This window comes from Neodiprion virginianus, chromosome 7 (assembly GCF_021901495.1).
Source record: "Neodiprion virginianus isolate iyNeoVirg1 chromosome 7, iyNeoVirg1.1, whole genome shotgun sequence".
Lineage (NCBI taxonomy): Eukaryota > Metazoa > Arthropoda > Insecta > Hymenoptera > Diprionidae > Neodiprion > Neodiprion virginianus.
The window spans coordinates 4,627,444-4,652,885 of record NC_060883.1 but is presented as its reverse complement, the minus strand read 5'-3'; the positions used below and the strand labels follow the sequence as shown (position 1 = coordinate 4,652,885).

Below are 25,442 nucleotides of genomic sequence, written 5' to 3'. Positions count from 1 at the left end.
CCTGACGTAACCTCTATGTTGGAAGTTTTTTAATATCGTGTTTAAAATCATTCGAGTACCTCGGAAGTTAAAAACCTCCGTTCAACTTTAACCCTAAAAATACGAGCTTCATACCCACATAACGACAATCGTCCACCCTTGCGAATGTGAATGTGAAAACAATGGACTCCTCGAGCGAATATCCCGCAGATTAGATCCCTGGAATATACCATAGAAGCACCTCGGCACTAAATCCCCGTTATTTACGGCGGCAAGTCAGTGACATAATTCTGCTAAATAATTGGACGGTAAATTGAATGCCCCGACACTCTGGTTATGGGTTGGTTGGTACCTCTACCCTTGTATAATCAGAAGTGAGGGGCCAAGGTTGATCCAGTAATCGTTTTTCCTCCGACTTTATCCCCCCCCTTCCGCTGCTGGACTTGAAACTTCGTTTTGACGAAGTCGCGTTCATCCTATATGTATATATATATATATTTGAATTTTTTTTTTTTTTTTTTCGTAACGATTCATTTGTTACAGTTTATCAGAAACGCGACAAGCTTGAATCCCGTGCTGATTTGTCATGATAAGATTGATGAGAGAAAACTTCGATCACATCGAAAAATATTTTTTTTTTTTTTTTTTTTGCTAAGCACAATCGAACATTACTCAAATAGTAATGCGTTGAAATTATAAAAGTAAATTTACAATGTCGTGATAAGAGTTGTAACCTCGTGTTGAAAAAAATTGGCTATCAAATTACCGATGTTGGAAATCTGAATTGAAGCTAAAAATAATAATAATAGGATTTTTTTTTTTATTGTAAAATATCTACTCCGATGCTTGTAAAAAGTTATCGATTACCGAATGGTTAAGTCTATTTTAAATCTTTCATTTCGAGTTTTTTCTCCGTTTTATAAATAGAGATTTTCTCAACATGCTTGAGCCTCGAGTCAAGTAATTTTTTGTTTTTTTTTTCTCTCCTTTATTGTATTTTTTAATTTGAAAAATTTTTTTGTCCGTAACAAATTTTTTACCATCCTGTTTACCAGAATAATCATTAATTTTAGCTTGAACTGGTACAGAGAATAGGATCAAGAATCAAATTTGTAAACATTCAATCCGAAAACGAATACGGAAGAGCCTTTTTGTCAACATAAAATAATCCTAATAGTTGGCGGCAATCGATTATAAGCTTGTATTTCGGTTTTTGATTTACGACAAAAACATCATGTAAGTATTTTTTCATTTTATTTATACACGTATAATTATATGACCGATAAAAAAAAAAAAAAAAAAAAAAAACGCGACCAACGAAAATCTTTAACCAATATGTAATAACCGCGATTCTAACTTTCAAATCCCAGTCAAATTTATGACGGCAGATGCTACTAAGGTGCGTGTAGAAGTTCCTTTAGTCGGGGATTTAATCCGTCGCCGACGTTCGGCCGAGCGATGATTTAGGAAGAAAAACAAATCGTCGAGAACAAACGTTGTTTGTGCCAGTCGAGTAGATTTTACCTACCGGTGTTTTAAATCCGGTGAAAGCTCACTATCTGGATTATTTTTACCCTTTTTCCTCGTACGCGATTCCCTTGAAATATTGCATACATGGGTTTTTAGGATCGATGACCAATCGAATCTGAACTCGAAATTCAAAAATTCGTAACGGCGGATCCAATATGGCGGTCGTAAATTCGAAAAGTTATTTTATTTTTATAAAAATTTATGTTATACGGTTTTTGGGGTCATTGATTACGAATCTGAACTTGAAATTCGAGAATTGAAAATGGCGGACAAACAAGAAACAAGAAGAAGAAAAATTTTGAAAAATTCTGTAGAATTTTTTGGTGTGTTTTAATTTTTTTTATAAAAATTGGCGTTCAGATTTTCACGGTAAATTAGCAGGAAGCGCTTTTTTCGTAAAAACAAAATACGAATTACGACCATTCGTTAACACGCGTGTGCTATTTTTGAAATAAACAAATCAATAAATTGTATATTTTTTTTAAACTTCGATATATTTAAAGGACCATGTGGAGTCAAAAAACGCGGCAGTTGTTACCAAAAAAAAAAAAGTAGCTTAACAATCTCACTCCTTGGAAAAAGACTGTCTAAGAAAAATTAGGAAAACATCTGCCTGTAATTTACTGACTATTGACTAAGTTGAAACAGTTTAGGTGATTATCAAAAAAGAAGTTTCTTCTCGTTTTCAATCGCAAAATACTTTCTATTTAATAGCTTTCACGCTCTGGTGTATTTATAAATGAATCAATTATCGGTCTGATTCAGTCGTGTAGTTAATCGAAATTTTCGGTTCTTTAACGCTTAACAATAATACCTGTTATTGTAAGCGATAAAAATAAATGATAAAAAAGAAACGAGTTTGATTCGATTGTAACATTCGTGAGGCATGCGGTAGGTGGGAGTGTTGAAAGCTTGCCAACATTTCGTTCTTTGGATACGGTAGAGATTGCAACGAGTTTTTTAATCTATTTTTTTTTTTTTTCTTAATCATTTTTTTTTCCACCCTCATCGCTACGCTCCGGTAGTAATATAATCACGTTTTAATCTCATTCTCACGGTATGAAAAAAATTGCAACCGACGTTCATCGCAGTGAAAATTTTCATCTTTACAATTGCATCGCTCGCCAATTTGGTTCTCATTAAAAACGGCTGCAACTTTATCGGCGCGAATCTAAAAATAATTAATCGTGAAAGTAATTCTTCGATTTAAAAAACTTTCGTCGTTCCTCTTCGCAGGAGTAAAAAATTAGGTTAACAGATTTTTATTCCTCCTTAAAAATTATTCCCAAACAATCCTCAGTCGAGATTGAACGACAATTGAAAGCTTCGATTGTTCACGTATTCGCAGTTTCGAATTATAGCTCGTTTCGAGTGAGTTCAACTTTGAAAAAATTACGAAAATCTTGGATTAGTCAGAAACTTGTAATACGGTGTGGAATTTTTTTCACCGGTACGATTGATTTGCCATTTTGCCCCATTCGTGGAATCAGACCCTGATTACATCTCCAATCAAATTACGTGCGTAAACTTTGAACATTTAGATATTGTTGTTGTCTCTGACTATATTATGTGTGTGTGTATATATATATAACGACGAGAGCAAATAACGAGCTTTAGATTTGCAACGAACTTGTTTTGCAATGGTTGTGAATTGTTTACGCCTAGAAATGGAATAAACTAGAACTTGCGAATTCAATTTTGGCGGAGCGGGGGTGGGGGGATCAGAGGCGTGAAACGCTGATTGTAGTTAGCAATTTCAAACCGTTGAAGACGTCTGGCCTGATTCTGTGTTTACAAGAGTGCGCCAAGATACTCGAATAATGATTGACATCTTTATGTTGCACGGATTCTGAACCAAACCAATCGGATGTGATTCACTTTCCGGTTCGTCTGTATGTTCTCAGTGCATCAGTTTCACTGTAACAAGAAATGTAATATATATATATATATATATATATTATAATTTTTTTTCCGAGAAAGTTACCCCTCTACATTTATACATGTTTTACATAAATTGCAAGTTTTTCGAGTCGCTGATTACGAATCTGAAATCGGATTATAAAAATTCAAAATGGCGGATCCAAGGGAACACCTAAAATATTTTGAAGTTTTTTTTTTTTTTTAAATCGAAATATTCAGAATTCTTTGAAAATGATTGAAGATATTTTTAGAACTGTTGAATTTTTTATAATTATATGTTTGTGTTGAAATTAGGGAGTGGTTGAATTCTGATTATTATACTTCACGACTACTGTTCAGATTTAAGGTGTGAAAAATGAAGTTCGGAAAATATACGATCAACACTCATTCGAGGCAAATATACAAAAGAAATAACCAAAAAAAAAAAAAGAAAAAAAAAACGAGATTTGCGGCTGCGGCAAATCATCGCCGAGTATACAATTAACCTGTTCGACAGTTTGTTTGCACCTCGAAGAGTGAAGTTTGATTCATTGCATACGAACGGACGAAAAGAAACGGTCTGGGTAAATTTTTCGATTGTATATCGTCGATTTTGGATATACGACCCAAATATATCCTCGTGTTTTTACGTTTCGAAAATATTGAACTAGAAAATTCGTGAAATGTTTTCTCGCTTGTGTTTCCTGATGACTGATCTGTGAATGGAAAAAAAAAAATAAAAAAAAAAAACACGAGAATTTAAAGTTTGGCCATTTTTCAATTCGATCGTTCAAATTCACTGAACAAAATTTCAATCGAATAATAATATTGTAATCGTTCGGAACGAGGTAAAAAAAAAAAAAATGAAATAAACGAAGTCTGCCGCTCGTGAAAATCTAACGGCTTGTAGATAAAGCCTACAAGCTGTGTGTTGGAGAGATTCATTCCTGCTTCCGGCTATTTATTATCATTTAAAAAGTGTCTCTAGTGGGTAACGCGTGTAAAGCTGGTGAATAGTGTATATTATATATACATGTGTATATATATATATATATATATATATATATATATATATATTAGACGGGTTCAAAAAAATCAACCATTTTTTCTTTTCAAGATCTCCTCTGAAATGCTTTCGAATATTAATATTTTTAGAGATCGCTCATCGCGGATTTCTATTTTCCATTTAAATAGTATAGGAAATTTGTTTATTTTTATTTTTTTCTTATAATTTTGTAGCTCGCAAACCGATGAACAAATTCAAATGATTCGTACGTATTTTCATAGGAAATTGAACAGTCTACAAAAAGTGTATCTTATCATTTTTTTTTATAAATTGACTTGTTCCAAAGTTATTCAAGCTCAAAGTTCAATTAATAGTAAAGTCAACTATTATTTTTCTTAGCCAATGGCAAAATGTTGAAACTTGTTACTAAATATAATGAAATTTTTCTTAAAAATTCTAGAGTTTGTGATTTTTTATGAGGAAGGAAGTCAGTTGACAATTTTATAATTTTCAAAGCTCTACTTTCAATGATAAATAACCTAACTGAAATCAATTCTGCTTTTAACGGTAAATTCCTTTTCAAACGTTGTAGTTTAAAATTCTATCTCACTACTTTTTTTTATGGACCTCGAAATTTCCTATAAGAATCTGTATTCAGATCATTTCTAAGTCAAGCCGTTTGAGAGGGAAAAAATTCCAAAATTTTCCGACATTTTTTTTTGTTTTTCACCTGTCAACTCAATGGAAAATAGAAAAAATAAAATAGGCACCTCTAAATATCAATATTAAGAGGTCGCATTTGTCTGAGATATTCTATTTGAGATTCTCTACGGAAATTTTGGTGCGAGTTTGAAAAAAAAAAATAAAAATTACGTCTTTTTTATTGCACACCCTAATATTGTGTATATATATACTGATATAATGTATATGTATATGTGAAAAAGACGATGTTTATTTGAAAGTGAAATTGACCATTCATCTCTCACGGGCTAGGTGAATAAATTTCCATAATGACGATACGCGCCGGTACTTTTACAACGTCTCAACGCGTCTGGGGGGGAGGCTTCTCAGATATTTCACCCTATGCTGACTAATTTATTTGTAGATGCTCACGTGGCCGTCTCTCAGCGAATAGCAGTTGAAATCGAACAAGCGAAACGCGTTTTCTCGTCTCTATAAGGTGAAAAGGTCCGTCGTGAAAAATCTCAATTTTTATGGTAGTTGGGTTTTTTTTTTTTTTTTGCCACAAAAAGAAAACCGATTGGTATACATTTTTTATTTTTATTTTTTTCTCTCTTCTCTCTACCAAGAAATATATATTAATAATCAATCATAATATAATTGTAGAAGGCTTTTCAAAATATAAATTTCAGCAAACATGAACGCTGTTTGGATTCAAGTATTTTACGAGGATTTCGATAATTGAAAATTCACATTTGACTCGATTTACCCGAAGCGAAATAATTCTCTCCGAGGTTGTCGTTGTATTTTTTTTTTTTTTTCTTTTTTTTACAACTCGTTCCATTTTCCTCGGGAATTCTTCGGGGACTATGCGTCTATAGAAAAACTCTATAAAAAGGATCAGACAGTTACGATCGAGCGTCTTGCCGAGTGGTTTATATACCTGCAAAGTAACGCGAAAGCGTTAAGACTTTTTATCGGAATATTTGGAGGAACGGGAACATCTCTGCATCTCCGGAAAATATATCGCGGAGCGTTTGTAAAGTATCTGCAATTAGGGTTGAACCTCTCTGAATCGAAGCATCCGCGATTAGTCAAACGATTTTAGATCAATAATAGATCACGTGAATTCGTCGGGGATTTAAATAAACCAGAACTTCTTGAATCGTGGAATTTGAATTCGGTGAAATTATTATTTTTTTTTTTTTAATCCTTTACCACGAATCAACGTAGGTAGAAAATGAAAATTAGTTTTTTAACCGTTACCGGAAACTCTGGTATCCGTTGCTATTCTTTCTCATTACGATCACTGTTGCTATATTTTCTTGCAACTGTCGCGAAAATTTAACGCTTGTGCAAGAATAAATTGTTTTTCACTCAATTTTACCAGTTACCGTAACAAATGAAATTTTTCTCAGTCTGTAAGCTGGAAACGATAAATCCTATAATCAATCACACGGCCTGGATAATTGAAACTGAATCGAGGCTTGCCTATCGAGGCCGATAACGCGAATGAGCTTCGTCCAAAAATCGAAGTTTACTCAAGTGTTGAATTACGTGTTTACACCGAGAAGAAAGGAGATAACAATTAGTCGAGAGATATATTACAGGTATGAGAAAAACATTGAATTACACCGAACACGCTGTTTGCTTCGATCGTTCAACCCGAATTGACGTAGCTAATAATAGGATCTAATAAACGGAGAGAGATGTAATGAAAACCTCTTTACGGTTCGAGTGTTGATTAGAAAGGGTTGGGCCGAAAAACACCGCGTGAAAAACTCTGTCTTTTTTTTTTTTCTCACCCAAGTATCAAACTTATGCCAGAGATATTTTTTTTTTTTTTCCCAGGTGATATTACCGTATACTTGTAACATATTTGTACACCGAGTGTGGAGAATATTTTTCTTCGCAATTAGCGTTAATTCCGCAAGGAAATTAAAGCCTAGTTGAATCTAAAGTCAAATTAACCTGAATAAATAAAACTAGTGTCGATGTATTATCAACGAATTTCTCGGAAAGTTATTGCGCGGTTTCTGACGTAGGTATCGAAATCGTTAATACGCGGGGCAGCTCAATATGGCCGTCTTACCGATGCATGTATGTACTGGAATGCGTGTAGTAGAGTGAGCCAAAAAAACCAACCTATCGAATTTTGTCGTCTTGAAAGGACCTGTTTATTAAGAAAAAAGTTTGGCAATTTGAAATTCCCCATTTAAATAACGCGCAAAAAAATCTATTTTCATTCAAAATGCTGTAACTATTGAACCGTTTGAGATGAAAAAAATTTCCACGCATATTCTCGCAGAGCATTAAATTCTCTAAAAAAAATACCACGTAGTCGATTTTTTATACTTAAAAATTTTCACATTTAAAATTTGACATTTTGTATGGCTGAATTTTTTTCAGATCTTACGATGCAAAATACCAAACTTAATCGGACGTGTTATATCCAAATATAATCTTGAAATTTAGGTTTTAAGATTCAACGTTTTACTCGCTTGAATTTAATTGGATACAATTAACGAAAACACCAGATCTAACGAAACTTGTTTATATCTGACTAAGATCCGATTATGCTCTTCAAAAATTGACATTTTATCTGACTGAAGTTATTCAGATATGACGAAGCAAATCATCAAACTGAACCAGAAGTTTTATATCTTACCAAGATATGAATCTGAAAATACAAACTTGAAGATCTGACATTATTCTAGCCTGATTACGAGTAGTAAGATCTCTCATTGTATCTGCATAAATTTATTCATATCAGATGATGAACAACGGCGGATTTAACGAGGATTGTTTGTATCTAAGATCTGATTATACACGTTAGGATCCGACATTATATCAGATCTAATAAAATACACCACAAAATCTATCCACGCGTTTTCACACCTCACCAGATCTGATATTTTATCCGGGCACGCGTGTTTACCCCAATCTGAGAAGTTGTAACTTCAGATCTGATCGTATGCGTCGTTACAGCAAATTAAATCTGAAATTAAATGTGACGAGTGAAAACGATTGCACGAGTTCAAGTAACAGTGAAAATCCCTGAGTAAAATTCGTTTCCCGCGTAATTTGAATCGTTGCAAAACCACGGTATACGTTTGTATCGGACGACGGGTTCCCGAAGAAATAAGACCGTAATACCATCAGCAGGCCAGACAGATAGCATCACCGTCATATATATATATATATATATATATATATATCGGTATCAGCTCGCGTTCCGGCCTGTCTTCTCATCCCTGGACTGCAGAGACACTATAAGACTAGGTATAGATATGAGGCTACAGGACTGACGTACTTAGGTCGATACCCCGTAGCTACTAACCGGAAGTGAAAGCGGGATGGGACGCTGAGAATTTCCTATCATCGCATCGTCGAAAAAGGTTGGAAGCTAACAAGAATAAGAGATGAACAAAGACATCGCGCGGGAGATGCATGGTGGATCCTAACTATTTCTCGGAACAAGGGCGAAACCGGAAAATCCCCGAAAACATTTCGAGGATACTTTAACCTCCGTTAACCATCATCCTCGCCTTTTCCCAACCAATTCCCAACCTCAAACTCTCCGGGTCTAATTTCACCTTGGAGGACTGCAATGGACTATCCTCGGTGTTTCCCTTATGTACACGTTGCACACGTATACATACACTATCCAAGTGTAATCCATGTGTACCGTGACGTACATACCCGTGACGTACAGCGGTGGAGAAGTCCAGGAGTGTGCGTGTATATGTATATATATGTGTGTGTGTCCCATTTGTCCGAGAGATGTAGGTACTCACCCCTTTTGGGATCTACGACCATCATTCGAGTCGTGTCAAGTCGCATCGTTTCAGAAGTGGTCCTAGTACCAAGGTTTTGGTAACCTAGGTACGTGTATAAAACGGCATAATTTTTTTTTTTTTTTTTTTACAAAGAATTACGATTGGTACCAAAAGACTTTACTCGAACTATGGCGGTGGTGAAGCACTTCTATTTCCATGCTTGACGGGTGAGATCCGGTCGGTTAGATTTTATTCTCGTGCTTTCGTCATTGGAACAGATACTGCGATTCCATTCGTTGACTTATTTTCGTGTTTGTAAGGAATTATCCAGCGTATTGGTCTTCGTGCTTGATTCGCTATTGATCGTATGAAACAGTTGTGCAAAAACATTCGCGTTCTATTCAGAATTGAAACATTCCGCGAGATACGTTTTAGGTACGAGACATACAATCAGGCAGAGTAAATACATGTTCGTTTATCTAAATTAGGAACAAATATTTTGTCAGTAATTGAAACCTCATATGCCAATTTTGAGTCAAGTAAACCACGATTTAATTGCAAAAAACGAGATATATCGTCATGTCGGGATTGTCATTGTAAACATTTTCACGTTTGATTGGATCTTCGTCGTATTTAACAACGTGGATAAATTACACGAGTCGTTTTTTTTTTAAATCTCTTCAAGGCTAGGTGAATTATCTACACTCGGCAACAACTCTGCAGCTAAGAGGTAAAAGTCGGCGTACCGTAGTTTTACCGATTTATGCGACACCGGTCACGAAACTAGACTTTTCACTGGATGCACCTGGAATACGGAATATCTTGAGAAGACATGGAAAACGGCTATAACTTACCTGTTAAGACGATGGAACTAGGTAAACGTTGGTGAATACATGTATGGGACGTTCCGTGACATCTCGATCTAGATTCCAAGTCGATGTCTCAGATTGGTTTGACGATTTTTCGTAAGAGAAAGTACGTGACGAAAAACGCAATCGTAATATTTTTCAGAACTTTTCGACCCAGCGTATCTAAAGTGTATTTTTAAAACCTATTAGAAGATGGAGATTTATAAAGAATATAAAACCAAAATGATTGATTGAAATGACTTATAATGGAATTCGACTTCTATAAAATCTTGATCGACATCTTACGGAATGCCCCATATATATATGTTTAATTAACTTTCGCGATGTTGAACGTTTTACTTGCATACTGAGATGTGGTTTCATGGAACTAAAAGTGCGGTAAATCATACCTGAATCCTCAACTTTACGATCTCTTCGTACGGGTTCTAAGAAGTAGGCCATTTGGGATATGAAAATACTGCAGCAACCTTCAAAGCAAGTTACGATATTTCACACAACTTAGGATAACCAATTATCGAACGCCTCGAACTTTCGTAAAGCACCGAATAATTGGACGGAAAATTTTTACAGTATCCATTTTCGTATTTAATGCATACCATTTTCGTTTACGTTTCCACTCGCTCGTCGGTTGATCCATCAAACCTGACACTTTATTGGATTTATAGATTTTCCAGTGAGAAGAATAAGTAAACTAGGTGTACCAAATTTACACTCCCTCGAATAATAATGATACGGAGAACGAATTATCCGCCGGGCAATAGTTCGTGTCAATTACCATCAACCTGCGATCATGACCTGGCTGACATGCTGTCAACTCGATACGGTCATCCGGCATCACTCATATTAAATATTCTCTCTCCCTCTTCGATGATCAAAATATTCCTTTCCTCTCGTTTCGGGCGATTCAACAACGCGCGAATGAAACGTTTATCGTTTGCGGAAAGAAAGAAAAACATGTTCAACTTATAGCTTGTTGAAAAATGGATTAGTTTTCTATAATCAAATCTGATACATTGGTTTACATATGTTCAAAGAAATCGTCACATTCAGTGGGATTATATGATTTTGTATATTGAGATCTGATACTCTGTATAAACAAAACATGAACGATAGTTACAATATCAGATCTAATCAGAAGCTTTGAGATTTGATCAGATCTGAAACTTTTTTTTTTTAATACAAATATCAAGTACGATCAGACACAATTCGATCTGACTTCGTGTCTTTGAAAATCTTATATGTATGTAAGATCCAATTTTCAGTAACCAATACCGAATATTTTTAGATAAGTTAGACTTTCGTGGTGATTTTTCCCTGAGCTATGATGATAAAACCTTATAAGATCATTGGAGGTATTATACCTGGAAAGTTTTAAACTCTGGAGAAATTTAATGAAAGTAAGATGAGCGAAAAGGAAAAAAGCCGGTGGGGCAGATTTCTAGCGTGAAATAACTTTCAGTGAAAAAAAGAAAAGAGAGAAAGAGAAAGAGAGAAAGAGAGAGAGAGAGAGAATGAACCGCCTCCCGCGTATCAAGCATGGCAGCAAGAGGCTGTATAACCTACCTCGAGTAGAAACGAAACTATCCCGTTGCGTATTACCGGAGCTTTTAGTCTCGGTCGGTAATATAGGTCCCTTCAAGCAGAATACCACTTCATGTATAAAAGTTGCGGTGCCCTTTGGGCGTCCTACATGCGGGAATAAAGTCGCCTGCACGGCTCTATCCTGTTTCGCCTAATTCCCTTCAACCCGTACAACCTTCGCAAAAGGAAATACAATAAACAGTCGCCCACGTATTCCTGCTTCTTTCATACGTCCAATGTAGAATGGGCGGAGAAAAGTGCCCGTTGGTGAGGATAAAAACACGGGGAGAAGGTGAAAACTATACACACTTGAAAAGGAAATTAAATTGTTATCCTGCGGGAGTTTTCTTTCTTGGGATAAAAATAATCCCAGAAATCGGTCGTTTGACGGAAAAAAAATTAACGTCATTATCTATTAGTATTTCCAAAGTCTGACGATTTTTAGTTCGATCAGAGAACGGATTTTATTAATTTTATTTCGAATCGAATGAAGCTTTGGTTTTTTCGAACCGATAAATCCTATTTTTTGCGAATTACCAAAGTAGCATTTTTTCATCGAAGTTTTTCAATTTGTATGAAAAATATAACAGGTGAAATGATTGCTGGACTCGAGAATATCGATGATGAAAATTGAACTATTCCGTCGACTGTGTTAACAAACAGTTTGTCGATGATATTGATGATTCAACATGACTGGAAATAATACGCGTTTGCATTTATTAAATTTGTTCGAAGCGTAATTTCAATCGCACGATATTCATCAGTATGATCAGACATAATCACGCAGGCTAACCTGCTCAAATACCTAATCGATGCGTTTGGCAAACTTGGCTATTTCGAATTTCAATCAAAATATATCCGTATACTTACCTATATCGATTCGGCAATTGGCGAAAACGCCCACGTACAGCAATCAACGATATCAACCAAAGCGTACAATTTGTATGATCATATGAACCAACTGTTATCTCAACCACAACCCGACGCCCTATAATGTAATATGTATACAGCAGAGATAACATCGCAGTATGTTGGATTGCCTGCCACTCAGGGGAACAAATATCGGTAATACAGACCTGCGGAGTCATTATCACTTTAGTCAAGTCAAGGCGTAGAACCAACTCAATGTAACTCCGTAACGGGATCACTGAACGCTTCGACATTGGTTCTAAACAACGAAACAACTGCTTGGTCAAGTCCACGCAACTTAGAAACACGGACAGTTCCAGATTACTCGGGAGGAGCTTTAAAAACTCTACCTATCGGTAACTCGGTGCGTCTGTTTTACCGATATTTATTCCCCTCAACGGTAGGCAACCCAATATAACGCGGGATTCAAATAGCTGGGATGAATCTGTTCACGTGTATACGTTTAACGAATGACACGCGAAATCGAATCGCTGATTGCGTGAAATTTCGACATCCTCGAATGATTTGTCGACGTTTGGAATTCGCTTTTTAGGTAGATAAACAATTTCATCACCGCTGCGATCAAACTCTCGTCATTTTATACCGTAGTTTTTGTACGTATATACACGACGATAAATTTCTCGAGTGATTTACACGACTATCCAATTGTGCTTCGACAGTCGTATAATCGGAAGCGAGATTCATTGCTCTGGCAGTGCGAGAAAGGATTTTGCCTGATTGCGTTTTCGATTTTACTAGATTGATTGGAAAACTGATCATTTTTTTGCCAACTGACCGCCCTCGAATAATCAATAAGACGGTGAAAAATTGGAAAATCGTATCAACGGTTTCCCTGCGTCGATGAGGGGGGGGGAATTTGATCGGGTATCTTATGTCCGGACCGGCTGTTGAACCCCGCCGATATTCCTAATCATCGCCCCAGCATTACATTTCCGTTCCCACACGATAATCCCATTACCAACATCCTCCGACCGACGACTTAATGCAAGCTACCTACCGTCAGGTGCGCAACAAACTTTGCATATTGCTTCGATGCTAAATAACAACTGCGTCGCAAGGTGGAAGTGAGGAAAATAATTAAGGTTATTGACTTGGCTAATTGTTGCGACACACCGATCCGAATATTAGGTTACAGTATCAACCTCAAATTGATCAATCGAAAAGAGTGTTTTCCCTAATTTGTATGTAAACAAATTTCGAATAGCAAAACAAATTTGTTCAATTTCAAATATGCATGCGTCGTAATATTTTTTTTTTTTTATTATAGAATCTTTTGAATACCTTTTAGAAAATATTTCTTCCATCAATTAACAAAACAAACCATTCTTCACTAAACTTTCATGAGCAAGTTCTTTACAACAACAGAGAGAGTAAAAAAAATTATACCAGCAGCTGCAGCGTCAGAACATTTTTGTTTTTATTATTTGTAAGTTTTGCCAAGAAATGACTTTATCAATTTTTTTATATCGATTATTTCAATCGATTGAATTAGAACGTAATGTACCTAATATAAATGTATGCCACTGTTATATTGGCTCGAAGTTTCCAGTTTCGTATAAAAATTTTCGACTATAAAGGATCAGGAGCGAAAAAGTTGCTCCCGGAAGGTCGTGTTTTTATTCTGAGATGATCGCCGGATGGGCGAGAGAATCTGCGGATAAAATTAGCATCGAAATTTGTACGGACCGCGAGAGACGGCTGAACACTTTTATATAATATAGTTATAGAACTTCCTCCGGGTTCTTGGAAATTTCGACGGTTTTCTAGGATTTACAACCTTTCCTACGATGATAATATTGTCGAATAAAAAATGGAGTATTAGGTACATCATCCTTGAAAGACTGAATTAAATTTGTTTTACTTTTTCTTCTTGGATTTCTCAAACTTATACACCGATCTTCCAAAATGCTGCTTCGATGTGTAGTCAACTGTACGATGTGAAGTCAACAATCACTCTAAACAAGAATATAATGATCGAAGACTTCGGAAAAGTACAATTTATCCGTTAATATTGAAACATTTATTGTGATAACAACCCATGATTCAGAAAACACAAATTTCTGCTCAAACTCTGAAAACTTTGTCACAAACTTGTCGCAATCGTTTTATTTATTTTTTTTTTTTCCCTTCAACTCACAGATAATTTTTTGTCAAAAAGTGAAAAGGACTTGTAAACCCTGTCAATTATTTCTAACGAATAAAAAATTCCGAATGATTGAAATAAAAATTACCAACTACAAAGATTTTCGTAAATCAAAAAAAAAAAACTTCAATCCGGGGCAAATCTGCTATAAATACCTGTCAAATATTCTTTGCAATTAATCAGAGTGAGCGAAAAATTTGCAGGTTTAGAGTTTCGAATAAAATTTCACCTCCCGCAATCTTTCTCCGATGATCGTTAGAGGGCGTCGGAAAACCTTTCCGCGGTTTTTCTATACACCTATAAGACAATGACAAATTGCTCAAAGGATGGGTAAACCGGGTGGTGAAGAAAAGGAATTGGTTTCACTCGTATCTTTCATGCAGAGGAAATGGGAATGTGGGAGGAGCGATCCTCACATTTTTGCTCAATCGATAATGAAATCGAGTCACAAGGTGTTGCGACGTCGAATGTATTTTCGAGCAGAACACTCCGCAGAATTTCGTTGTCAAAAAGCCCGCGAACGCATCCGTTCGAAACAAATCACCGCCCCTAATCTTCCGTTCCGTATTTTTCTTAGAAACTGTGTTATGGAAGAAGGGATCCTTTAACCTCTCACTCGCAATGGCGTAAAAAGTCTTTACCGACCGAGTTTCAGCCTCGCTGTTTTATACGATTACTCCAGGCGTTCTAACCTAATGACTTTTTGCTTCGACGTGTTTTTCTATATAAGAACGCCCACTTCTCGAATTAAAACGTTTGGAGTCGACGGTTTATTTATTTTTTATTTTTTTTTTCTTTCTTTCTCTTAGGTCGTTTTCTTTTCTTTTTTTTTTCTTCTTCTTTTTACATTTTCGCGTACCCATCACGTCGAATAAACGAAACTTTTCTTTTTTTTCTACGGTGTGATTTCCGATTATGTTGGAAAGAAATCTTTGTCGTCGAAAACGACCTTTTGAAAATAAAAATTTACCGCGAGTTGAAAAACTTTGTTTTCGTCTTATTTTCAAACCGTTTAACTTCTATTTCATTTGCTGTACCAAAGTCGTCTGTATTTGACATTCAAAAAAAAATGCAACAAGAATTTCTCAAAATTCTAACAACTGCTTAATTTTCACAAACGAATGACGGATTATTGACTTGTGAGTGACAATTTTTTTTGCTTTGTTAACGAAGGATATTATTTTGTCGTTGTTTAATCTTGACGAATAAAACGTTGCTTCTCGATAAAAGTTCACCACCTTGTAGAAATTGAAAAACAATTTCTAATTCATCATGACTTCCAGACGTAAAATGGCGAACACCGAAAATTTGTTAAAACTTTGATAACTCGTGAGAATTTTACGTAAAATTGTGTTAATAAAATGGACTTTTCTTTGTAACTGATAACGTTCTAATATTGTTAAACACCCAATATTAAACAAATATGCAAACGATGCTGTATACAAAACCGAAATATGTAGCAAATTTTTTATTTACAACCAACAAACTAAGCTGGGCAAAGTTTTCTATGCTAATTTCAAATTTTTTACCTCATCAGAATCTGAGATAAAAAATAACGGATATTGCACTGTGAGACATTTCATTTGTCACAGTAACTAGAAAAATTGCGTAAAACAGGTATCGTTAAAAAAAACTGTTTGAATATTGTTGGTATTACGAAAAACTAGGTACGCGTAAATATTTTGCGCTATCGTCGATCCTTTTTTCGTCATTGCGACGCAAAATCAGTTTCTGAGGTTTACTCTACATTTTTAGTTAAATAAGGCTTTAACGTCAATTTATTCTTGCACGAGCATTAAATTTTCGCAACGATTGCAAGAAAATCTAGCAACAATGATCGTAATGAGAAAGAATAGCAACGGATACTAGAGTTTCCGGTAACGGCTAGAAAACTAATTTTCATTTTCTACCTAGAACTATATTTTTCTATTGTGGTAAAAAATGAAAATAGTTAAGGACCGAGCGGTAACCGGAAGAAAAAATTTCTCTCAGTGTAAAAATCGTGACGCGATCATTGCGTGGAAGAATGAGATTCACGTAGATGAAGCAAAATCCCTTCGTGATTTAGTACAATTAATATCGACAGTCCGATAGATGTACAGTATATTTATAGGCGTACAGACAGGCAAGCTTTGAGGGTTGAGAAATCGATCGATGGTCCAGATTCAGGATACGAGGAAATATATGAGAGTATTAAAATATCGGAAGAGGGCACTCGCTATCTAAATGTGGGTTTGTTCCACTTGAGAAAAAAGTTTTACAGACAAATGCTGCAGCCGAACGATTTCTTTGTCGAAAGTTTGAAGTTTCGCGTGTAAATATGTTATGTACATAGATATATATATATATATATATATATATATACACATACATGTCGACTTTTCGCGAGGAAAATGCGAAGCTTGTTATTGACCAGAACGTGACCTTATTCTTTGAAAAATTTGACCCCCCTTCCATTCTCCCCGAATCGCCCAACTTGAGTTATAATCCTTGAAAACTGATCGACTGATAGTCGAAAATGTTGACGAGATATTTAAAAGTCGTCGAAAACCATTGTGTAAAAATTGGGTAAAGATTAGAAAATTTTTTACAAAATTAATCTACCAACGAAATGAGTTTTGATTTAAAATTAAAGAAATTGATAAAATAATTAAATAGCCGTGAGGTTGTAAATAATTGATTTTTGTCAGGATTGCCTTACACGTTGAAATTACAGAAAAATATGACAAAAGTAACTATTTAGTGTAATTATAGTTATCGATATTTTTTCTTCGAAACGAATGAACATGGTCAGAAAATATAATAATCGATGAAACCAGATATATTTCTTGGGTTAAAATTGAAAAACTAATCTGTATTTTCTTACCGGAAACTATATTTTTTCAACCATGGCAAAGAATGAAAATCGTTAGAGACTGTTTAATAATGTTTAAATTAATTTAACGTATGATTTTCGAAAAAAGTATAATTTCGGCCTGCTGTTAAGGATCGAAAACAACGAATTCGCGTTACAGGAAACATCTCGAGGCTTTCGAAGGTTTGGATTTAACGCAAGCCATTTCACCCTCTGTACATCAGCCGCGTTATCGAAAGCGTCTTGCCATCGAGTAAAGAACCCCTCTCGACGTTTGTTTTTAGCCCCGAAAACGGTTAACGGTTAAAGCTATCTTAAGCAATATTCTCGATGCTTTCGAGGCAAATTTTTTACCCTCTTCGAATTTGCTCCCTTGGTATATTTTCTTAAGGCCACTTTATGAGATTTTATAAGGTAGGATGAAGTTGTCATTAGTAGCTAATCGCAGTTGTTAACGAGCAAACATTTTCCCGAGTGCGACAAATGCCGGGAAGTCGAAAGTTGTTGCAGGGATTTTTGAACTTTCGATCTGCGCTGACAGAAATTTTTAGTCCTTAAGTGTTTTCATTTTTTACCACAACAGTTTTTTAACGATACCTGTTTTACTCAATTTTTCTAGTTACTGTAACAAATGAAATTTTTCTCGGTGTGGCTGGAATATTTTAAAATTTCAACAATCAACATTTTAAACACAAAAATCAGCCCGTTGTCTGATTCTTGAAAATGAATAGTGATCAACGACGTATTCCGTAGCCGCTTAATTCGCGTTGTAAACAAATTAGGTACAATTATTATCCTTGTTGGTCTTTCGATTCGTTTGTTGATCAATTGTCATTAGTGAACGTTAACGAACGGTAGTTTGGACTTGGTGTATATATGTATGTAATAAAAGTATCTATCTCACAAAGAACTTCGTTACAACGAACAAAGTCTAATAACTAATTTTTCCTCAAAGTGGAAACTGCGAAAGTTTGATTTTCAAACTTTCCGTAAACTCGGATTATAATTAAATTGTTATTTTATACATTGGAAGGATATTATAAAGTCTCGGTGAATGCTTTTACAGCTTCTTAATTGAAAACAGAAAAACAATTTGCGATTTCCTTCCTTTCTTCGTTATGAAATAAAAACTTCCCGTACAACAAAAATATTTATCACTTCTCTAACATTGTTCTCGGTACAATTTTAAACGCGTCCAAGTTTTACTGACAATTTTTCGTCATAGGTGAAAAAATCTCTCGGGTGGGTGGAAAAAAAAAATAAAAAAAAAAAAAAAAAATTCCCACACCGAGGTGAACGGATTAATTTCCTGTCGGACGATTGGCCGAACTGTGGCTGTAGCAATAAACCGGCAAGTCCCTCGAAGCCCATTATTTTGGGACCACTGCGAAATACGGATTCCGCCAGCTCCGGTGCGCCTCCGTTATGCCTGCAGACCTCTGACCTGACTCCATAAAGACTTGACGCACAGCCTCGGCGTATACGAGTCGAGTCGTCTGCTAATTTACAGTCCGTTATAAGCGAGACTGCAATTATTTCAGAGAAATTACGGGCGCAGCTTGCTTAGAAGGATTTTACACGTGTTTTGGAGAAAAGATTATAATCTTTGTCGTTGGATTAGTCGTTAGATAGATTCTCGTATTCGCAATACGATTTTTCAAAACCAGCGTAAAGGAGAATCGAAAAAAGGCTTTGAGTGCCAATTATTTTTTTCATCGGAGTGTATTATTTTTATTTATTTATTTTTCTTCGAACGATCTTTACGGACACTTTACGATTCTTCTTGCAAGATATCGGGAAATTTTCAAATTGGCAAATTTTATGACGATTATCAAAGAGGAAAGCAAAATCCAATGAAATTATCATTATCAGAAAACAGCGAACGATTCTTCGAAACAAGCGTCAAGCATTCGAAACTCACGATCCAATCAAGTGGATAATTGAAAAAAGACTGAGAGTGCGATTTTTTTTTTTTTTTTGAAACAGTAAACTTTTTCTTTTTTTTTCCTGAGCGTATAATTTTTTTTTTCTTTTTATTTTCTTTGGTTGATTAGTTTTTACAATCACTTTTCAATTATTCTCTTTAATTGATCAGGGAAGTGTCAGGAAATTCTTGAATTGCCGAATTTTATGGCGGCCTGTAAAAGAAGAAATTAAACTTCCCCTACGGAGCAGCAAATTCTGTAATAATAGATCGAAATTTATGGATAACGATTTCTTTGGAAATTCATCTGTCAGATACTTTAAATAGCGATACGGGTTTGAATTTTAGTCAGAAACAAACAATTATACTTTGGTCAGGGAAAGGTCAGGGAATAGTTACGACAATTTTTAGAGATCAATTCACATTCTACTGAAAATAGAACAAAAAAAGGAACATAATTTGAAATCCCCGAATTCTTATGATAAATTATATTTTCGTTCTTTTCTTCTTATCAAACAAAGACTTTTGCATCTTAGAGAAATTCATTTATATGACTTCAAAAATCGGAGCAAAGAATAATTTGGTAGAAAAATCGTTTTAAGCTTGAGGGTTGAATACATATATTGTGCGTGTATTTTCGATATTGACACTGATTTTTTAGATTTATACGATCCATTCACGTAATGATAAACATTTTTCATTTTTACCGTGAAATTATTGATACTTGTGATAAAATTACGTTGGCGATACGAAGTTTTTAACGCGAATAACAATTCTTCGACGATTAGTTATTGCCGATTGTAAAAAATTACAAGATTTATACCAGAGCAAGAAAGTTGAACAGTTTATTTATCGACGTTTCAAAAATAGAGTCTGAATTAATGAATAACGGTATAAGAAAATTCATGTCAAATTTGAAATCCGATAATACGAAGAGTCAAATTTTTCCAGTCACTGTAACAAATGAAAATTTTCTCAGTGCATCGAAAAAAGATTCTTTAACAAGAATAAGTATTTTCTATTTTCTGTCTGTTTATAATTTTTATTCGTTCATAAGTTTTGTATAATATAAAAATTCGCGGTTCGTATGATTTATTTATTTTTTCAATATGTTTATTTATTAATTTTTTTTTTTTCTCCTCTTTTCAGGTAAAGCTGTTCCGTTTGTGGAGTTGACTGTGGCTCACGCCTCGGTCCTCACTATTCTGGCCATCAGTTTTGAGCGTTACTACGCAATATGCGAACCACTGAGAGCTGGGTAAGTAGAAATTTTCAAATGATATTACGCATTGGTATGATAAAAAATAATCGATTTTCGATTAAAATTCAACAAAATTCTATTAGTAAGAATTTAAAAAAAATCTATATACTTCTCCCCTAATTTCTTTTCCTAACTTTGCCGATAATTCGCAGTCGGTCAATAAAATTAAAATTTTATCGAACCACGATATTTTCTCAAAATTGTTAATCTCGTACCGAATAATTGTAGAATATCCCCTTCAAAGTCGAAAACACAACTCTCCGGCGAAAAATAAAGTGACATCAATCATGTTTCATTCCTTTATTTTGTTTACATATTTACATGTTTAAGAATTATTCAACTTGTAACCTAACCTAACCTCACTTGACCTAAACTAATTACGTCGCATTCCTTTATTTTATCTACATATTATAATATATTATTGTACAGAAATGTTTAAAAATTATTCAACTCATAATTGTGGCGAAGAAAGCTAACCTAAAGGAGTTATGTTTTTATTTTTTTTTTTTTTTTTTTATTATTGCTTGATTTTATTTAAATATTGTATTACATTATAGAATCGGGACGTTTAAAAATTACTCAACTTACAAACATGGCGAAGAGGTTGAAATTTAGAATTTAATTTCATCTAAATAAAGTGTACTCGGTTTTTTGTTTTTTTTTTTTCTTTTTTTGCATTTTCTGTTGAATTCAAAGATTCATTTTCGTTCCGTAACGTAACAAAACGTGATATATTTTGTTTTTTCGTATCGTTAAATGTTTGATTATTATTTTTTTTTTTTTATTTCTGTCACGTTTCAGGTACGTTTGTACAAAAGCCAGAGCTACTTGTCTGTGTTTTTTGGCCTGGGCAGCGGCAGCTCTTTGTACAAGGTAAGATTATAATTTATACGATTCTATTTGACTCTTTACTTAGCTCAAGCTGATTAGCGAATAGAAAAAAAAAACGAATGTATGGATTTCGAAAAAATCGTTGTCCAATGTTCACGCATTCTGCAAATTAATTGAATCCAAACAACGGATAAAAATTGTCGGTACTTAATTCTGTTTCCAAATTGAAAGAAAATTGTTGTTTTATTTGTTTATTTATTTTTTTTTTTGGTTTTTTTTTTTTTTTTAATCTGCCCATTGTCGTAATTTCGTTGAACCGACTATTTAAAAGGAACGCATGGACATTGGAAACGATATTATCCCTGCAAATCTGCATACTGCGGTTCTTCAGGCATGCATGCAAATTCTTCTCGTTTCAACTATTTATACGCCAAAGCTACTACATCTATATATCTATTCCTACGCTGAAAATGCAGATCCATATATATTGTTAAACTCGTGTTTCTATTTTTTCGTATTCCTCTCGCCCTTAAACATTGCGCACTTACAAATTATTGTCTCCACGCAACGCTGGCGATTACGAAGCGATATAAATTCATTCAAGAATATGCATGTGATAAAAAATTAGTCGATTTTTAACGATCGTTTGAAGAAAATTTCTAGCGAATAAAAATAAAAATAATAATAATAATAATAATAATAATAATAACAACAACAATGATTACAAGTACATAAAAATATTTTCGCGTCGAATCTCGGAGGCGAATATATCAGGTGAACGAATGGAAAATATAAAACTCTTGGGAAGAAAAAACAATCGATACTAACGAAGGTTCTTCACACGTATGGTGAGAAATCGTATAACCGAATGGGTCTGATTAACAGAAATGAAGTGAGGAAAATTTTCAAGTTTTTCCATTCAATTTCCGAACTGTTTACTCAATTATTATCCCTGAAAGCTGAAGCGAATGTTAGAATGCCCGATAAGGAAGATGAAGATGCGTGTTTACTGTAAACGACGTGATCTCTGGAATATGCAGTAATATTAGACTCAATTTATCATTGAGTAAATTGCAAATTGAGACGCATATAATAGGTCGCGTCATTTGATATTGTAATTACGAAATAATCAAGCCTCGGTTGGGTATTATGTCGGGAAATTGGGGCTGAACGTTACACTTTGTCAAGTTATAGAGGGTTGATAATAATGTAGAGGCATCCACGAGCAGAGGGATGACGATAAGCCGAATGGAAACTACCCACGAAATTGGGGAAAATCGGATAAAATTCGTTATTGCATCTGCGGATAACAGAATCTTATGTACAACGGAGGACTAAATATTTTGAAAACAGTAATATCGAAGATTTTTCGTCCTTCTGCAATTTTTTTTTTGTTTTTTGTTTTTTGTTTTAATGGGAAACGGATGAACGAAATTTTTTATTATCTGTTTTCGAAAAGAGTAGTTTTGAGTGTGATGACAGATTTTTGACCTATTCTTGAAAATTGCAATGCCTGATCGACCATTCATTTTTAAACGAAAAATAAATATCGCTCGATTATTTAAGGAGCAAAAGTTGCTGGAATCAGACATTTGTTAATGTAATTCCACACCGACGTTACATTCGGCAAACCTCTACAAACAACCAGAGCCAGACAGAGACATTTTACAAAATCTGACTTTCATGCAATTTCAAAACACAATTAAACTACAACGATAAAACCGTCATATCAACATATATTCCCATGAGATCTTTTATTTCTCCGAAGACGCCCATTTTTATCAGTCTTGCAACATATTACCAAAGCATTAGAAACTAATTTAACTTAAGAGAAAAAAACTTGCGCAATTTTGAAAATAATTTTCAAAAACTTTCATATTTCACGCGGTATGAAAGCAGTTCGAATGCTATTTTCATATTAAACAAGCTCTTGCATTTTCTTGTTTTCCTTTTCCTTTCCGATAAGATTGAGCGAAATTTAATGAAAAGAAAATAGATATCGAGTCGAGAAAATGCGACGCGGCAAAGTATCGGATTGGTATACATTTTGCTGTCTGAATTAGAAGCGGGCCAATTCCTTTTGTCCGAGGATTAAAGGAGAGCTGCGTCGACATTATCTCCAAGGTTCCATTACCCCGTCAATCTAGATCGAAACTGATTTTTCTGAGCGCCAAACGACGCCCTGGAGTAATCAGTAAGGAATAAGTGATAAATCGTATTTGCGGATAATCATTATACCGAATTTCGGCTACACGTATATATATATATATATATATATTACATTATGAAATGTTCGTCGCGGCGTCGAGTTGCAAAAAGGAAAAGCCACAACAATTTGGCCGAATTTTTCACCGAGTTTACTGCAACGGATGTAATTAGGTACACTTTGTTGGAAATTAGTTTTTCTTCCCGGAAAATTAGCATACTTCTCTTACCCTGGATGCGAGAGGATCCGTCCTCTCCCTCATTTTCCCTTGACCCTTGATTACACGCCTTTCCCACCGCAACTCGAAACACCCGGAGTTAGGTATTACTCTTTTTGCCTTAAGCCAGTTCCACGCGAGAAGAACCGGCAAGAAATAGGAAACAGAAATTCCGAATAGGCTATCAAAATGCCAAAAAAATTTTATTTTCCTACCGTAATAATCTCTAATTTTGCAAATTTTTTAAGGATCCAGCTTTTGAATCGTTACGAAGAAAACTGCGAAAAATTTTCTAACAAAACGCAATAATCATGAATGTATTGAATTCAAATACTTTTGCCGATCGTTGTTTCATTTGGCCAAAACAATTTCAAGATTCTGAGGGTGTGAAATTTTACGGTCACGATATCGCCGAATATGAGGAAATTTTACACTTCGGGTGTGACGGTCTTTATAATATTATTACGCCGCATGCAACGATTCAAGCATCATGTTATTGTTTTCTGGTAAAAGATCCTTTTTTTTAACTTTCTTTTCAACCCATAACCCTCGAGATAGGTTTAATTTCAACCGTAGGTACTTTTATTAGTTTCCCCAGGGGGTTTTACGAGTTTGGCAAAACTTTTCAACTATAACCGCGCAGATATTGCTGCAGGGTATAAGAATTTTGACAATTTGTCACTGTCCGGCACCGGACGACAGCTGCATCACTCTTCATGCGTAAAAACACCCGGTGTTGCCACCCGTGAGAAAAACAAAAATAAAAATTTTCTTCTTTCAATTCTCTGGGTAATTTATGTTTGACGAATTTTTATTTCTTGGATAAAAAAAAAACGGTACAGAAATTATTCGGAAAAATTGATCTTATTAACAATTCACATTTAGAGGAGCGATTTATGGAATAAATATCTTGAGTAACCGATCTTCGGAAAAATCTGGTCTCATTTAAATCAAACACCGAGTATATTATAGCACATTCTATCCAGCTGGACGAGTTGAAATCAGTTGCCAAGTTCACTGCTCCGTTCTGTAAACTAAACAGTTGTCCCGCTAACTCTTCAGCACGTGATCTGCTGGCAAAACGTAATCTTCGGAAGCTCGCAGGGATTGTGGAAAAAATTATCGTAACGGTTGTAGAATTTTTAGAATTCGTTTATTCCCTGTTGAAAATAATGTGTCAGATTACAAAAATTATCGAAATAATTCCGCGTATAATTTATGTGATTTCTCGTATTATATTTTTTCCAATTTACAAGATGAATCGTGCAATAAATCACACGCCAAATTCTTTAAAAATATCACATGAATTGACACGTGAAAATTTTCGGTAATTATTAGTTTCAAGTTGAATCTTTCCATTGCTCGGAATTGGCTCGTCGTTATATTTCCGTAGTTTAAAAAATGACTTTGTTGTACCGTCACTCGAAGTTTAGTATTGAAAAATTTCTAAGTCGAAGTTTGAAAAGAGATTAATTTTTATTCGGAATAATGGTAGAATTTAATTTGATACAGTTCGATGAGAAATGCAAATTAACGTCAAAGGGCAATTTTTGTTCATAAAGGGACGCGGCATTGAAATTCCCAATCTGTCGGACATTTTGAAATGGGGAAACGACGCTAATTTCTCACGGATGCCGAATGCAAAATTATCGCAAAGGGTATAATATTATAGAACCCACGTCAACCAAGCTTCAAATTAAACTTGAACGTTCACAGTCCGTTCCCTCGTTTCGTCACGAATTTGAACATAAC

The 25,442-nt window shown here is 34.8% G+C and overlaps 1 protein-coding gene across 1 annotated transcript in view; it reads left to right on the top strand.

Moving 5' to 3' along the window:
• LOC124309108 (growth hormone secretagogue receptor type 1-like) overlaps positions 1 to 25,442 on the top strand; it is a 62,043-nt gene that overhangs the window by 23,058 nt on the left and 13,543 nt on the right. The window contains exons 4-5 of the mRNA XM_046772380.1: positions 20,325 to 20,433; positions 21,238 to 21,309. Coding sequence (XP_046628336.1) covers positions 20,325 to 20,433; positions 21,238 to 21,309 — 181 coding nt within the window. The remainder of the gene's footprint in view (positions 1 to 20,324; positions 20,434 to 21,237; positions 21,310 to 25,442) is intronic.